Source organism: Salmo salar, chromosome ssa21, assembly GCF_905237065.1.
Source record: "Salmo salar chromosome ssa21, Ssal_v3.1, whole genome shotgun sequence".
NCBI lineage: Eukaryota > Metazoa > Chordata > Actinopteri > Salmoniformes > Salmonidae > Salmo > Salmo salar.
In genome coordinates, this window is record NC_059462.1 from 7,360,832 (window position 1) to 7,375,950 (window position 15,119).

The window sequence follows — 15,119 nt, forward strand, 5'->3', positions numbered from 1 at the left end:
AAGCCTAAAGATTATTTTAGTGTTGACTACTGCAGCTGGTGTAGCAAATTAGCAATAATGTTAGCTAGCAATTTCCAGCTAGCATTTTCACCACTGAGATTTATGAGGTGGGAGAGTGAGTTTTGTAGGTTTGTAAAAGTTTCAATTCGGTGGGAAAGAGTGATCGGGAGTTTTTCAGACATACACACACACACAACTGCAGTACGTGTTGTCAGGACACCCTGAAAGATGCTGTTCATTCCCGGGTAAGTTTTCGTGAATATTCAAACCAATCACACCGGGTTTATAGACCCGTTCATATCGTCTGAACACTAGCCCATTCGTTTCCCAGTGTTCACGCAGGGTGTGCCGAAGCTGTGTATGTGTGACACGCCATTGATAATTTCTGAAAACCGTTTGAGGGAAAGTGATCTGCAATTTTCAACCCAGAAACATGTCTTTTCATGCAGTGAGGATATCCCAGGTCTAAGAACAATGCAGTGTGAATCAGCTACTTTGACCACTTTCCCAACAAGTTAGACAAAAACTTAGAACGTATGAAATCTTAGTATACTTCTCTGCTTTTCAAATCTAAAATCTTCCACTACAACAAAAATACTTTTAAAGAATTAAAGCAAGTCTCACAACTTTTTTTAATGGAAAATTACCATCTAGATTATGTTACTCTTTTTTTCTAGCTTTATTTACAAACGGGTGCCTCACCTCCCTATTTCCTTGTGGATGTCATAGTAGTCAGTCAGCCGGCGCATCTTCCTGAGAACGGTCTCCTTGTCCTCCATTGTATCCTCCTTGTCTTCTTTAACTGCAAGGTAGCACAGAAGTGAGGACACAATTACAATGTAGCCTAATTACAGGCCCACATTTTATAGTGTTCGGGCCTGTGTTAATCACATTCCCAACTGCTAATTTACGTCTGCCTCTACATAGCTGCATCTCAACAATCTGACTATTCACTCCAAAATGAAAGTTTGTCAGATGTTTTTAGGCCTCAAATGTAGTCTAATGTCAAGCTGAATCCACGTCCTTCGACATCGGTTGTGTAGATCCGGCCGTCTACTCAAATATCCTAAATGAATAGAAAAGATAATCACAGAATAAAACAACCAGGAAATTAGACGGTACTAATATTTTCCTGTAATTTGGGGATTAAGGCATTTAGCTGAAACGATACAACTGGTGGCCTAGGATGTGGATATATCTCATCATACGTCTACTTTGAGGTCTGAAAACATCAGACGACTATGCCTCTGTGTCAATACTGGAATGCATATTTCATTGAATGGTACCCCAAGGCTTACCTGTGCGCACGGTGAGCTCAGCCTTACAGGACACAGAACCAGCCAGGTTCTTGGCTGTGCAGGTATACACCCCTGAATCTTCTGGACTTGTGTTAAGCAGCACAAGGGAGCATTCGTTGTCATCATACAGAAAGGTGATGTGACTACTCTCGCACAACAATGTATCATCCTAAAACAAAGTAACAATATGTCACTCTGGAATTAATCACATTTCATCAAAATAAGCATGCATATAATGTGGACCCGCTTTAAAGGAAATTCTGCCACTTTTCAACCTCATATTCATTATATCCAGCACCATACCATTGTCTACATTTGGGAAAATAGTGCATTTATATTATCTGTGGGGAAAAAAGATACGGTCCTAAAAAATGCTTCTCTTTGAAATCATAGAGTAGGATTAAAAGAACAAAAACTGTGATTTTCAAAACTTACAATGAGTTTCTAGCCATAAGGAGGATATTTTCTTGCTCCCCACATTACCAAGAATCTCATAGTGTTTAAAAATGACAGTTTTTAAAATGTTTTAACTGTTGATGATGTCATTGAGTAGAACTTTTCAACTTCATATTTCTTTCTACAAAACATAGAAATGTGCCATTTTCACATATGTAGACAATGGAACTGTGATAATGAAAATAAGGTTGAAAAGTGGTGGAGTTGCCCTTTAAATTATGTGCAGATTATAAAGGCCTCAGAAAGCCTTCACAAAGCCTTCAGAAACACGACATAAATGTCACAAATAATCTACAACAGTATGTCATGCTTTATAAAGGATTCATAAATGCGGCATAACTGTGTGAAATGAAAAACTGTATACCATTTTTTTTTTTATAATTATACTACCACCCATAAGGGAGCTTGGCGAGTGGGAGGGCAAAGGGACAGGTACTATAGACCTGTATCTGTGTACATGCCTGCATGGCTACTTCAATAGTTATTTCAAATAATTTTGGTGACTTCACAGCAATTGCTAATGTTAGCTAGCTAGATAGCTAGCAGCATAAGCTAGCTAGCTATATAGCTAGCTATATCAATACGAAATGTAGCTAGCTACAGTACCAGTCAAAATATAGGACACATCTACTCATTCCAGGGTCTTTCTTTATTTTTACTATTTTCTACATTGTAGAATAATAGTGAAGACATCAACACTATGAAATAACACATACGGAATCATGAAGTAACCAAAAAAGGGTTAAACAAATCAAAATGTATTTTATATTTGAGATTCTTCAAAGTAGCTACCCTTTGCCTTGATGACAGCTTGGCACGCTCTTGGCATTCTGTCAACCAGCTTCATGGCGTAGTCACCTGGAATGCATTTCAATTAACAGCTGTGCCTTGTTAAAAGTTAATTTGTAGAATTTCTTTCCTTCTTAATGAGTTTGAGCCAATCAGTTGTGTTGTGACAAGGTAGGGGCAGTATACAGAAGATAGCCCTATTTGGTAAATTACCAAGTCCATATTATGCCAAGAACAGCTCAAATAAGCAAAGTAAAATGACAGTCCATCAGGAAAATGTCAAATTTCTTCAAGTGCAGTCGCAAAAACCATGAAGCGCTATGATGAAACTGGATCTCACGAGGACTGCCACAGGAAAGAAAGACCCAGAGTTACCTCTGCTGCAGAGGATGTACATTAGAGTTACCAGCCTCAGAAATTGCAGCCCAAATAAATCCTTCACATTGTTCAAGTAACAGACACATTTCAATATTAACTGTTCAGAGGATACTGCGTGAATCAGACCTTCACGGTTGAATTTCTGCAAAGAAACTACTACTAAAGGACACCAATAAGAAGAAGAGACTTGCTTAGGCCAAGAAACACAAACAATGGACATTAGACAGATGGAAATCTGTTCTTTGGTCTGATGAGTCCAAATTTGAGATTTTTGGTTCCAACTGCCGTGTCTTTGTGAGACGCGGAGTAGGTGAACGGATGATCTCTGTATGTGTGATTCCCACTGTGAAGCATGGAGGAGGTGTGATGATGTGGGGTGCTTTGCTGGTGACACTGTCTGTGATTTATTTACAACTCAAGGCACACTTAACCAGCATGGCTACCACAGCATTCTGCAGCGATACGCCATCCCATCTGCTCTGCACTTAGTGTGACTATCATTTCTTTTTCATAAGGACAATGACCCAAAACACACCTCCAGGCTGTGTAAGGGCTAGTGATGGAGTGCTGCATCAGATGACCTGGCCTCCACAATCAACCAACCTCAACCCAATTGAGATGGTTTGGGATGAGTTGGACCACAGAGTAAAGGAAAAGCAGCCAACCAGTGCTCAGCATATGTGGGAACTCCTTCAAGACTGTTGGAAAACCATTCCTCATGAAGCTGGTTGAGAGAATGCTAAGAGTGTGTAAAGCTGTTATCAAGGCAAAGGCTGGCTACATTGAACATATATTTTGATTTGACTACTAAATGATTCCATATCTGTTATTTCATAGTTTTGATATCCTCACTATGATTCTACAATGTTGAAAATATTAAAAATAAAGAAAAACCCTTGAATGAGTGGGTGTGTCCAAACTTTTGACTGGTACTGTAGCTAATAGGCTCAGCTAAATAGAAATCCCTCTTATGTACTTCAGTAGCTATATCTCAAAGCCACACTCTTGTCATGAGATTTGCAAATGAAAGAGGCCTAAATTGTCGCTATAATATTTACTTTTGTATTGTTACAGACACTGTTTGTGCAGGACAACAGAGTGGATAATCCTTAGTATTGAAGGTGAGTCTAGCTCAGAAAAAAGCTAGCTAGCTAGCTGGGTCTATTTGTTTTGTAGTCTTGTAAATGAAATGTATTAATTGCATTCCATTTGTTGTTATTGCATTGAGATGCAGCATATGAATTGCTTTGCATTGGTTGTTATTGCATTGGTTCCTGTGTTGCTTTGACTCTTATCTCTTTTAATAAGCTCTCCAGGTAGCCAATGAAGGCACTGAGACCTAAGCTGTCCCCAGTGCTTGAGATGCCCTCCTCCTCTACCTCATCCCATTCCTCAACAACTTAATTCCCAGACTGCTGCACTAACTGCCAACATCACTGACCGGTTAGGACAGACAAACACCTTTCATTTAAGACATTTGATAAAAGTTATGGTTTGAGCATCCTTCTATTCACTCTTGGACATTGATTTAAAATATCTATCTTTTGTGTTTCTTCAAATGCAGTGGTGACCTGTGATGGGCTATGAGTGACAGAGTGGCATCGGGCGTAAGTTGTTGACTTCCATAGGAGGAAAGTGAAAGTGACCTCGCAGAAGATGTTGAAACCCTTCTAACGGTAAGACAACATGAAAAATATACTACGCCAATCATAATTATGCTTTTGACATCATACTTTATTGGTTTATTATGGAATTTGACATATTAATGCCCTGATCCAATATATTTTCCTGACCACATCAATAATTAGAAATTTGTTTGAAATGTTGTTTTCCCCAATAGACCCAGTTGGTGATGTGACCCTGAAGGTGGTTCCTGCCATCCTGCCTACATCATCATACAGAATGAATGGGGAAATGATTCACCCCTAATATACAACCTGTAAGTATACAGGCTAAATAATAACACATAGTAGGACCATTTCTACAATGCAGTCCGTCTGTCCTCTCAGTGTAGCACAGAAATGCCCTTATCCAGATGATGTGACAAATGCATTTCTAACAGACCAGCTAAACTTTCTTTGTTGTTACTTTCAAGGTTGAATCCAACATGCAGTACCTCCAGCAGGCAGAGGCAGCAACCATTCATCCGCCAGCTTGGGGACAAGTCTATTTGTGTATTTGTATTGTTTTCACTTGTATTTTACCTCTCTTGTGTTAGGAATAGGGAGGGTACAGGGTCAAGTGATATAGAGTCTTTATGGATGTGTTCTGAATAACCAAAGGTGTCTCACTTCAAATTAAGTATTATAGGACACTACATGAAGTGTCAATAAATAGATTATAAACGCACTGCCGATTTATGAAAGTTCTATCATGATCCACAGGTTACTGTAGGGTGTGAGGGGAATTTAGATGGGTCGATGGACCTGCAATGCTTGTGTTTGTGTGTCAGAGCCAATATGATTTGGAGTAGTCGAACCTGAGACTACCTAGCCACCAGGTATTCTGTTCCCGTGCTGGAGACCAGGGCTCGATTACAACCTGTTACAATCTTTCAGCAGGGTGTATGACAAGGTTATAGATGTTTTGTGATGGCTCAACTTAATAGGATTTATAAAGCCTTAGTAAGCCATGCTTATGTCACCCTTTAAGAAGCACAGGATAATGTCATATACGACATAGGGGTATGTCACATTTGACATTGGTAATGATGCCACACAGTTATGCCACATTTATGAACAGTGGTGTAAAATACCTCAGTAAAAATACTTTAACCTGTTGGGGATAAGGGGCAGTATTTGCACGGCCGGATAAAAAACGTACCCGATTTAATCTGGTTATTACTACTGCCCAGAAACTAGAATATGCATATAATTATTGGCTTTGGATAGAAAACACCCTAAAGTTTCTAAAACTGTTTGAATAGTGTCTGTGAGTATAACAGAACTCATATGGCAGGCAAAAACCTGAGAAGATTCTGTACAGGAAGTGCCCTCTCTGACCATTCCTTGAGCTTCTTGACTCTTTTTATTGAAAACTTAGGATCTTTGCTGTAACGTGACACTTCCTACGGCTCCCATAGGCTCTCAGAACCCGGGAAAAAGCTGAATGATGTCGAGGCAGCCCCTGGCTGAAAAACATTAGCGCGTTTGGATAGTGGTCGGTCAGAGTACTATGAGACTCTAGTCATGTTTTTATTTTCTCTCTCTTTGTACTAAAAAACAGATTCCCGGTCGGAATATTATCGCTTTTTTATGAGAAAAATGGCATAAAAATTGATTTTAAACAGCGGTTGACATGCTTCGAAGTACGGTAATGGAATATTTCGAATTTTTTTGTCACGAAACGCGTCGTGCGCATCACCGTTCTTTACACTTCGGATAGAGTCTTGAACGCACGAACAAAACAGAGGATATTTGAACATAACTATGGATTATTTTGAACCAAACCAAAATTTGTTATTGAAGTAGAAGTCCTGGGAGTGCATTCTGACAAAGAACAGCAAAGGTAATACAATTTTTCTTATAGTAAATCTGACTTTGGTGAGGGCTAAACTTGGTGGGTGTCTAAATAGCTAGCCCTGTGATGCCGGGCTATCTACTTAGAATATTGCAAAATGTGCATTCACCGAAAAGCTATTTTAAAATCGGACATAGCGAGTGCATAGAGGAGATCTGTATCTATAATTCTTAAAATAATTGTTATGCTTTTTGTGAACGTTTATCGTGAGTAATTTAGTAAATTCACCGGAAGTTTGCGGGGGGTATGCTAGTTCTGAACGTCACATGCTAATGTAAAAAGCTGGTTTTTTATATAAATATGAACTTGATTGAACAAAACATGCATGTATTGTAAAACATAATGTCCTAGGTGTGTCATCTGATGAAGATCATCAAAGGTTAGTGCTGCATTTAGCTGTGGTTTGGGTTTATGTGACATATGCTAGCTTGAAAAATGGGTGTCTGATTATTTCTGGCTGGGTACTCTGCTGACATAATCTAATGTTTTGCTTTCATTGTAAAGCCTTTTTGAAATCGGACAGTGTGGTTAGATTAACGAGAGTCTTGTCTTTAAAATGGTGTAAAATAGTCATATGTTTGAGAAATTGAAGTAATAGCATTTCTAAGGTATTTGAATAACGCGCCACAGGATTCCACTGGCTGTTACGTAGTGGGACGATTTCGTCCCACCGACCCTAGAGAGGTTAAAGTATTACTTAACCTGTTGGGGCTAGGGGGCAGTATTTTCACGGCTGGATAAAAAAACGTACCGGATTTAATCTGGTTACTAATCCTAACCAGTAACTAGAATATGCATATACTTATTATATATGGATAGAAAACACCCTAAAGTTTCTAAAACTGTTTGAATGGTGTCTGTGAGTATAACAGAACTCATTTGGCAGGCAAAACCCTGAGACAGATTCTGACAGGAAGTGGATATCTGATGTGTTGTATTACCTTTAAACCTATGCCATTGAAAAACACAGGGGCTGAGGAATATTTTGGCACTTCCTATTGCTTCCACTAGATGTCACCAGCCTTTACAAAGTGTTTTGAGTCTTTTACTGTGAGATCTGACCGAACAAGAGCCATGGAACGGTGATGGCCGATTAGACTCTGGCGCGAGTTCATGTTGGGTACCCTCGTTCCAATACGTTATAAAAGAGAATGCATTCGTCCACCTTGAATATTACTCATGTTCTGGTTAAAAAAGGCCCTAATGATTTATGCTATACAACGTTTGACATGTTTGAACGAACGTAAATATATTTTTTCCCCTCGTTCATGAAGTGAAGTCCGGCGGGCTTAGATCATGTGCTAACAAGACGGAGATTTTTGGACATAAATGATGAGCTTTTTTGAACAAAACTACATTCGTTATGGACCTGTGATACCTGGAAGTGACATCTGATGAAGAGAATCAAAGGTAATGGATTATTTACATAGTATTTTCGATTTTAGATCTCCCCAACATGGCGGCTAGTCTGTATCGCAACGCGTATTTTCTGGGCGCAGTGCTCAGATTATTGCAAAGTGTGATTTCCCAGTAAGGTTATTTTTAAATCTGGCAAGTTGATTGCGTTCAAGAGATGTAAATCTATAATTCTTTAAATGACAATATAATATTTTACCAATGTTTTCTAATTTTAATTATTTAATTTGTTACGCTGACTTGACTGCCGGTTATTGGAGGGAAACGATTTCCTCAACATCAATGCCATAGTAAAACGCTGTTTTTGGATATAAATATGAACTTGATAGAACTAAAAATGCATGCATTGTCTAACAATGTCCTAGGAGTGTCATCTGATGGAGATTGTAAAAGGTTAGTGCATCATTTTAGCTGGTTTTATGGTTTTGGTGACCCTGTCTTTGAATTGACAAAACATTACACACAGCTATTGTCAATGTACTCTCCTAACATAATCTAACTTTATGCTTTCGCCGTAAAACCTTTTTGAAATCGGACAACGTGGTTAGATTAAGGAGATGTTTATCTTTCAAAGGGTGTAAGATAGTTGTATGTTTAAAAAATTGGAATTTTGACATTTATTTGGTTTCAAATTTGCCGCTCTTGAAATGCACCTGCTGTTGATGGAGTGCACCACGGGGGGACGCTAGCGTCCCACCTAGCCCATAGAGGTTAAGTCGTTTTTTGGGGTATCTGTACTTTATTATTTATATTTTTTACCACTTTTACTTTTACTTCACTACATTCCTAAAGAGAATAATGTACTTTTTACTCCATACATTTTCCATGACACCCAAAAGTACGCACAATTGGCCCAGTGTAGTTCGAGTTAGGGGAGGGTTTGGCCGGAGGTGCTTTACTTGGCTCATCGTGCTCTAGCGACTCCTTGTTATGGGCCGGGCGCCTGCAGGCTGACCTCGGCCGTCAGTTGAACAGTGTTTCCTCTGACACATTGGTGTGGCTGGCTTCCAGGTTAAGTAGCCAGTGTTAAGAAGTGCGGTTTGGTGGGTCATGTTTCGGAGGATGCATGACTCGACCTTCGCCTCCCGAGAATGGTGCCATCTGGTTTGCTTAATATAAGGAATTTGAAATGATGTATACTTTTACTTTTGATAGTTAAGTATATTTAAAACCAAATACTTTTACTCAAGTAGTATTTTACTGGATGACTTTCACTTTTACTTTTATATTAAGGTGTCTTTACTTTTACTCAAGTTTGACAATTGGGTACTTTTTACACCACTGTTTATGAACTCTTTATTAGGCATGACATACAGTCATAGATTATTTGTGACACATCTATGTAGTGTTTATGAACACTTTATGAAAGCTTTATGAAGTCTTTATAAACTAATTTGAAACATAATTTGGAGTATCCTGTCACTACAAGTCATTGTTTATGTACCTTCTCAGCAGTTACCAGTTGAGTTCCTACATTCTGGTTATCAAACTAGTTATCTATAGAGTATATATATGGCATGAGTGTGCAACTTCATAAAGGGTTACAATGATATACACACTCAAATATATGTGTGTCTCCATGTATGCACCTTAAACCAAAGGATGTCGGGAATGGGCTTGCCCTCCACAACCACAGCCAAGCGAGGTGTCTCCCCCATGTGCACATCCACATCCTCCATGATGGACTCAAAGGTTGGTGGTGCTACAGAGGGAACATGAAAATGTGTTAGATACTGTTGTCACAATATTCAGTATGTCGATACTCAAAGTATCATAGCAAGGAAACAAAACATGAAGCAGACAACATTTCCTGGCGATGTACCTTGCTGCATGCAGCAAGGCATTTTGAAAAAGTAGCTAACTTCTTAATGGCCATTACTATAGTGGATGAGAAAAGTTTCCACTCCCAAACAATGCAAAGCGCTTTAAGCAGCTGAAAAGAGAGATACATACTGTAAATTCAATCCATTATCATAATCTGTCATTATTGCACTCACCTGCCATTTCCACACTAAAGATGCAGGAGTCGACGCCAAACTTGTTGGAGGCAACACACATCAGTTGACCCACATCGCCACTCTTCACCCTCATGATCTTCAGAGAGTGCTGGTCATCATCAGGCATACTCATCTCATACAGCCCATCTTTGATTGCAAGGACCACTCCACTTCTAATAACAGAGAACAATAAGGCAGCTTAGATATCCCATTGTCATGGTGGTTACATTTTAGTGGTAAGAACTTTTGTTGTGTGACTGTTTCACACATCTTATTGTTTTATCCTACAGCACTTGGTATTAAAATGGCATTCTTGCACACTGGCATATTTGTGAACTCAATTTTTGTGAAGCAAACAAGGAGGCCGGAGAATGGGCACGGTGCTTTTCAAATACAGTTAAGAACAATATGGCCAGTTGATTGAGGGCTCAGTGGGTTGGCGTATGGTGCTGGTTGCTGGCAATATCAAGGTTGTGGGTTTGATTCCCACATGGGCCACATACACTGAGTGTACAAAACATTAAGGACATGTGATGGAAAATGTTATGTTTGTGCTTTTCTAATAACCATTTTGTGTGTTCTATGTTTGTGCTTTTCTAATAATCAGTTTCTTTGTTCATGCAAGTGACTGACTGAATCCTCACTATCAGTATTTGCAATTTGGCCGTACGCCCAGAACCTTGTTTTGAAAACGAAAGGAGTTTCAAGGTCTCAGCTTGGAGAGAAGGAGCCTCATGAGGTATTGGTCGTTCACATGCATGAACCAAAACATTTATAATCAATAATGAATAAGCAAAATCATGCAAATACAATTTGTCTGTGTAAGTATATAATAGATCGAATGGGACTGCCCCAACAGAGCTCCTGACAGACGTGTACTATAGTGCATGAGGTTTGTTGGAACCTCTCCAGTTAACTGTTAATAAACAATGATTAATTTAAGATTGACGAGGAAAACAGGTGGCGCTTGGAAGCATGAGAGAAATTCCCATCTGACTAAAAGAGGACGGAACCCACCAAGACCAGACCCTTACTGTGAGCTGCCCAGGAGGACACACATCATCCGCGAACAAAAGAGGGACATGTCAACTGAATTTCAGTAAGTCAATTTAAAATAATTTGTATAAAAATAAATGATGAAACCAATAAAATTAAGGCAAGTAGCGCATAAAAATTTACCCATAGTCTTATAGAGAAGGCAATTCACTAGTCTTATGAGAAGACAAGAGCGAGGGCATAACGGTACCATGGAGAGCCCCGCTAACAGCTGTCTGTGGGCATTTATAAGGGAAGTGTCTACATGGTCTGTAGACACTACTAATAGAATGTGGTGTACAGTAGCAGTCAAAAGTTTGGACACACCTACTCATTCAAGGGTTTTTATTTATTTTTACAATTTCTACATTGTACAATAATAGTGAAGACATCAAAACTATGAAATAACACATTTGGAATCATGTAGTAACCAAAAAAAGTGTCATGTTCTGACCTGTAAAGGTGTTATTTGTTAGTGTTTAGTTTGGTCAGGACGTGGCAGGTATTTGTTTTATGTGGTTCAGGGTGGTTGTGTGTATGTGTCCATGTAGAGAGGGGTATTTGATTTATTAGTCCAGGGTTTTGGTTATTGTTCTATGTTAGTTTATTTCTATGTTCTGTCTAGTCATTTGTATTTCTATGTTTAGTTAATTGGTGTTGGGGCCTTCAGTTGGAGGCAGCTGTCTATCGTTGCCTCTGATTGAAGGTCCTATAATTAGGGGTGTGTTTGTATTGTGGATTGTGGGTAGTTGTATTCTGTTTTGTGCTTGTCACCTGACAGAACTGTTAGTGTCATTTCTGTTAATTGTATACGTGTTTATTTTGTTTCTCCTTCTTATATATTAAAAAGAGAAGATGAGTATACACTTCCCTGTTGCGTCTTGGTCCTCCACACACGACACTCGTTACAGAACTACCCACCACAACCGGACCAAGCAACAGAAGAGGGAGCAGCCAAGGAAGCAGGAGGAATTGAGAAGGTCCGTGGCGAAGGAACGGTGAGGACCTGGAGAAGTACGTTGGGACGAGGCTAGCAAGAAGGCCTGAGAGGCAGCCCCAATAAAAAAAAATTGGGGGGGGCACACAGGGTGGGTGGCTGGGCAAAGGCTGCCCCTGAAGCCAACACCTCGTGCTTATTATCCTGTTCGGTCTAGGGGGCAGCATTTGCACGTCTGGATAAAAAAAATGTACCCGATTTAATCTGGTTACTAATCCTACCCAGTAACTAGAATATGCATATACTTATTATATATGGATAGAAAACACTCTAAAGTTTCCAAAACTGTTTGAATGGTGTCTGTGAGTATAACAGAACTCATTTGGCAGGCAAAACCCTGAGACATTTTCTGACAGGAAGTGGATACCTGATGTGTTGTATTGACTTTAAACCTATCCCATTGAAAAACACAGGGGTTTAGGAATATTTTGGCACTTCCTATTGCTTCCACTAGATGTCACCAGCCTTTACAAAGTGTTTTGAGTCTTCTGGAGGGAGATCTGACCGAACAAGAGCCATGGAACGGTGATGTCCCATTAGACACCTGGCGCGCTAGTTCATGTTGGGTACCCTCGTTCCAATACGTTATAAAAGAGTATGCATTCGTCCACCTTGAATATTATTCATGTTCTGGTTAAAAAAGGCCCTAATGATTTATGCTATACAACGTTTGACATGTTTGAACGAACGGAAATATTTTTTTCCCCTCGTTCATGACGAGAAGTCCGGCTGGCTTACATCATGTGCTAACGAGACGGAGATTTTTGGACATAAATGATGAGCTTTTTTGAACAAAACTACATTCGTTATGGACCTGTGATACCTGGAAGTGACATCTGATGAAGAGAATCAAAGGTAATGGATTATTTACATAGTATTTTCGATTTTAGATCTCCCCAACATGACGTCTAGTCTGTATCGCAACGCGTATTTTTCTGGGCGCAGTGCTCAGATTATTGCAAAGTGTGATTTCCCAGTAAGGTTATTTTTAAATCTGGCAAGTTGATTGCGTTCAAGAGATGTAAATCTATAATTCTTTAAATGACAATATAATATTTTACCAATGTTTTCTAATTTTAATTATTTAATTTCTGACGCTGACTTGACTGCCGGTTATTGGAGGGAAACGATTTCCTCAACATCAATGCCATAGTAAAACGCTATTTTTGTATATAAATATGAACTTGATAGAACTAAAAATGCATGCATTGTCTAACATAATGTCCTAGGAGTGTCATCTGATGGAGATTGTAAAAGGTTAGTGCATCATTTTAGCTGGTTTTATGGTTTTGGTGACCCTGTCTTTGACTTGACAAAACATTACACACAACTCTTGTAAATGTACTGTCCTAACATACTCTAAATTTATGCTTTCGCCGTAAAACCTTTTTGAAATCGTAAAACGTGGTTAGATTAAGGAGATGTTTATCTTTCAAATGGTGTAACATAGTTGTATTTTTGAAAAATTTGAATTTTGACATTTATTTGGATTCAAATTTGCCGCTCTTGAAATGCACCTGCTGTTGATGGAGTGCACCACGGGTGGCACGCTAGCGTCCCACCTAGCCCCAAGAGGTTAAGGGGAGCACATGGAGTGGAGAGCGCCGAAGTACGAAGAGGTACGCAAGATCTCGCCCATGCGCACGTACAGTCCAGTGCGTACGCACAGACCAGTGCGTACGCACAGACCAGTGCGTGTGATCTCAGCCCCAAGCAAAGGCCGTACTAGAGTGGGCATCCAGCCTGGAAGGAGGATGCCAGCCCAATACGTCTGGCCACCAGCACACCTCCAAAGTCCAGGCTACAGGACACCTCCTCTACGCACGGCGACCATCAGGCCCCTGAATAGCCCAGTCCGCCCTGTACCAGCACCACGAACGTACAGGGATACTACTGCCATCCAGCCAAGACGGGTTGTGCAGGAGGTGAGCTCGAGACTTCCAATACCCGATTTAATCTGGTTACTACTCCTGCCCAGAAACGAGAATATGCATATAATTAGTAGATTTGGATAGAAAACAGTCTAAAGTTTCTAAAACTGTTTGAATGGTGTCTGTGAGTATAACAGAACTCATATGGCAGTCCAAAACCTGAGAAGATTCCATACAGGAAGTGCCCTGTCTGACAATTTGTTGTATCTCTATCGACATTACAGCATCTCTGCTGTAATGTGACACTTTCTAAGGCTTCCATTGGCTCTCTAAAGCCGCCAGAAAGTGGAATGTGGTGTCTGCTGCGGAACGCCTCACCAATATCCAATGGTAGAGCGTGGCGCGAAATACAAATACCTCAGAAAATGCTATAACTCAATTTCTCAAACATATGACTATTTTACACCATTTTAAAGATAAGACTCTCATTAATCTAACAATTGTCCGATTTCAAAAAGGCTTTACAGCGAAAGCAAAACATTAGATTACGTCAGGAGAGTACCCTGCCAAAAAATAATCACACAGCCATTTTCAAAGCAAGCATATATGTCACAAAAACCAAAACCACAGCTAAATGCAGCACTAACCTTTGATGATCTTCATCAGACGACACTCCTAGGACATTATGTTATACAATACATGCATGTTTTGTTCAATCAAGTTCATATTTATATCAAAAACCAGCTTTTTACATTAGCATGTGATGTTCAGAACTAGCATACCCACCGCAAACTTCCGGTGAATTTACTAAATTACTCATGATAAACATTCACAAAAAACATAACAATTATTTTAAGAATTATAGATACAGAACTCCTGTATGCAATCACAGTGATAGATTTAAAAAAAGGTTATCGGCGAAAGCACATTTTGCAATATTCTGAGTAGATAGCTCGGCCATCACAGGCTAGCTAATTTGACACCCACCAAGTTTGGTGCTCACTAAACTCAGAATTACTATAAGAAAAATTGGATTACCTTTTCTGTTCTTCGTTAGAATGCACTCCCAGGACTTCTACTTCAACAACAAATGTTGTTTTGGTTCCAAATAATCCATAGTTATATTCTAATAGCTCCGTTTTGTTTGTGCGTTGAGGTCACTATATGTAGGGTGATACGCGAGCGCATTTCGTGACAAAACATTTCAAAATATTCCATTACCATACTTCGAAGCATGTCAAACGCTGTTTAAAATCATTTTTTATGCTATTTTTCTCATAAAATAGCGATAATATTCCAACCGGGTGACGTTGTATTCATTCAAAGGCTGAAATAAAAAAGTGGAGTAGTCTCGTGGACGCGC

General features: G+C 39.5%; 2 protein-coding genes across 2 annotated transcripts in view; both read right to left on the reverse strand.

Moving 5' to 3' along the window:
• Positions 1-698: 698 nt before the first annotated feature.
• Positions 699-10,022, reverse strand: LOC123729549 (striated muscle preferentially expressed protein kinase-like). Its single transcript, XM_045704444.1, has 4 exons — positions 9,854-10,022; positions 9,446-9,558; positions 1,299-1,467; positions 699-802 (listed from the first exon to the last, which is right to left on the reverse strand). Exons 1-4 carry the CDS (start codon positions 9,984-9,986, stop codon positions 699-701), a joined length of 519 nt encoding a protein of 172 aa, XP_045560400.1. The 5' UTR covers positions 9,987-10,022.
• An 861-nt stretch (positions 10,023-10,883) lies between these two features.
• Positions 10,884-15,119, reverse strand: part of LOC123729586 (striated muscle preferentially expressed protein kinase) — a 39,378-nt gene continuing 35,142 nt past the window's right edge. The window contains exon 11 of the mRNA XM_045704874.1: positions 10,884-10,893. Within this exon, the coding sequence (XP_045560830.1) occupies positions 10,884-10,893 (10 nt within the window). The remainder of the gene's footprint in view (positions 10,894-15,119) is intronic.

What these genes read in the sequence shown, in the direction of transcription:
- LOC123729549 (XM_045704444.1), bottom strand. Translation starts at nt 9,986, where the DNA reads ATGAGTATGCCTGATGATGACCAGCACTCTCTGAAGATCATGAGGGTG. An exon ending in CTTTAGTGTGGAAATGGCAG is followed by an intron (nt 9,559 to 9,853) that starts GTGAGTGCAATA and finishes TTCCCTCTGTAG; the next exon opens with CACCACCAACCTTTGAGTCC. An exon ending in TGAGCTCACCGTGCGCACAG is followed by an intron (nt 803 to 1,298) that starts GTAAGCCTTGGG and finishes GCTACCTTGCAG; the next exon opens with TTAAAGAAGACAAGGAGGAT.